The sequence below is a fragment of the Cimex lectularius genome, unplaced genomic scaffold, assembly GCF_000648675.2.
Source record: "Cimex lectularius strain Harlan isolate CLEC.00 unplaced genomic scaffold, Clec_2.1 scaffold147, whole genome shotgun sequence".
Taxonomy (NCBI): domain Eukaryota; kingdom Metazoa; phylum Arthropoda; class Insecta; order Hemiptera; family Cimicidae; genus Cimex; species Cimex lectularius.
Window position 1 is genome coordinate 233,040 of NW_019392851.1, and position 2,110 is coordinate 235,149.

At 40.2% G+C, this 2,110-nt stretch overlaps 1 protein-coding gene across 1 annotated transcript; it reads right to left on the reverse strand.

The window, feature by feature from the left end:
• Positions 1-468: 468 nt before the first annotated feature.
• LOC106666844 (pupal cuticle protein-like) lies at positions 469-1,468 on the reverse strand. Its single transcript, XM_014394327.2, has 2 exons — positions 1,414-1,468; positions 469-1,355 (listed from the first exon to the last, which is right to left on the reverse strand). The coding sequence occupies exons 1-2, from the start codon at positions 1,423-1,425 to the stop codon at positions 546-548; spliced, it is 822 nt and encodes a 273-aa protein (XP_014249813.1). The 5' UTR covers positions 1,426-1,468; the 3' UTR covers positions 469-545.
• Positions 1,469-2,110: the final 642 nt, after the last annotated feature.

Sequence of the window (2,110 nt, forward strand, 5' to 3'; positions counted from 1 at the left end):
TTCATGATCAATATTCTGAATGAATCCATCATATCATCTTGATACACTTATTAAATTCACAATTCCTTGTCATTAGTCGTTCATTCTTTGAATTAAAATCCTTTGTCGGATGATTCCATAAATACACCTAAGAAGCATGTTGTAAATAAGGTGATTTAATCTTAAATCGATTTTTTGTTCTAACCACAATCTAGTGAGTAGTTACGGTGGTTGAAAACGTTTTTTGATCGGAAGGAGATCCATTCTCCATCCAGTCGAGGATCCTTCCAAAGAAAATTGTAAATTGTACGTTGATCCTTATTAATTAGTTATAACTTTGCCCATTTCCTAACAGTAATAATAGTATAAAAATAAAACCGTGTTGACAATAACTAAATATCTTGGAAGAAATATTTACTGTTTTAATTTTGAAATCCTACAATGTTGTGTGTTGATAATGGATTTTTAAAGATATTGTTGCGAAGGAAAAACTTTTAAAATATAAATATTTGTTTAAATTTATTTGGATGTTACAAACTAGGGCAGTCTTGACTCTTATAGTGTATTCAAACTTGGTTCCATTTTCTTCCACCGAGTTGAGCATGAGCAGCGAAATGAGCGGCTTTGGCGGCAGCTACTTCAGCGGTATCGACGGGAAGGCCGGGTTGCTGTTGTTGGCTGAAGGTCTGGTGAACTGGAGCGGGGTTCCAGGAAGGTTGGGCCTGAGCCTGATTGTATGTAGGTTGAGCTGGAGCTTGGTTCCAGGCGGGTTGGGCCGGAGCTGGGTTCCAAGCAGGTTGGGGCTGGACCTGGTTGTAGGTCGGTTGAGCAGGAGCCGGGTTCCAGACGGGTTGGACTGGGGCGGGGTTATATACGGGCTGAGGCTGAGCGGGAGGACTGTTCAGGTTTTGCTGAGCTGGAGCAGCCAGTTGAGAGATGTGGTTACCAGAAGAGTAAAGGGAGAAATGCCTGGCACGCTCAGCTAAGACTTCAGGGGTGTCCTGAACAGGGAGAGGAGCTCCGTTTTGGTCGAAACCAGGAGGAAGAGCAAGGTCTCCCCTCCATGGTTGTTGGGCTTGTGCTTGCGGTGGAGCCTGCTGAGGGACCCACTGTTTCACAGGAACCTGCTGCGGAGGAGCCCATTGATTTTGCGGCACTTGCTGTTGAGGTTGCGTCCATTGGTTTCGTGGCACTTGCTGCTGAGGCTGCGTCCATTGGTTTTGCGGCACTTGCTGCTGACCTTGACCCTCAGCCTTAGCGAGAGCGGCGAAATGTGCAGCTTTCGCCGCAGCGACCTCAGGCGTGTCCTGCGGTACTCCAGCCTGTCCACCCCAGTGCTGGCACGCGGCCAAACCGATTATGGACAAAATGATCAACTGCAATAAACAAACATTACTCTCAAAATAGATCGTTTTATTTTTTTTTATTACTTACAAAAGACTTCATTTCTGCCCGCACTAACACCTTCCCTTGTAATCTACACGAAGAACTGTGCCTTTATGATTTAAATCGGATTTATGCATTCTATTTATAGCAAAAGGCTGTTCCACCGTCAAACCAGCTCCGCCCCCACCATCACAACTCTGCCCAATATCGCGTTTCGTATTATTTTCTTTTCCGGAAACCGGATAGAATTCGAAAAGGACTAAACAAAAGAGAATTAAGTGGAGTGTTCCCAAGGCCGGTAGGCGGTTCAAATATCAAAGGTAATTTTATCTTCCTTGCATCCAAACCTGCCAGAAAAGTTACCTAAAATACTAATTTCTCTGATTAACATTTGATTGACATTTTCAAACTCTTTTATACGTCAAAAGTTGATTTCCATTATAATATTATAAACAAATGTATGAAGTTTCTATTTTTGTTTAATACATATAACCATACATTTCTATACATTATTATTATTATTAATAATAATAATAATCTTATGAATGAATGAGGAATTCTTTATTTTCTTTAATGTTTCATCAATAAATTTTCCTCATTTGACAATTATACCATCATTTTATTGAATTTTATCAAAAATGTAATAATCAACAATCATTTTAACTAAAAATTATAAGTTATAAGAGTGGTATCTAAGTCCTTACATTGTTGACGATTTATGTAAAATTATTTTACACTGTTACAC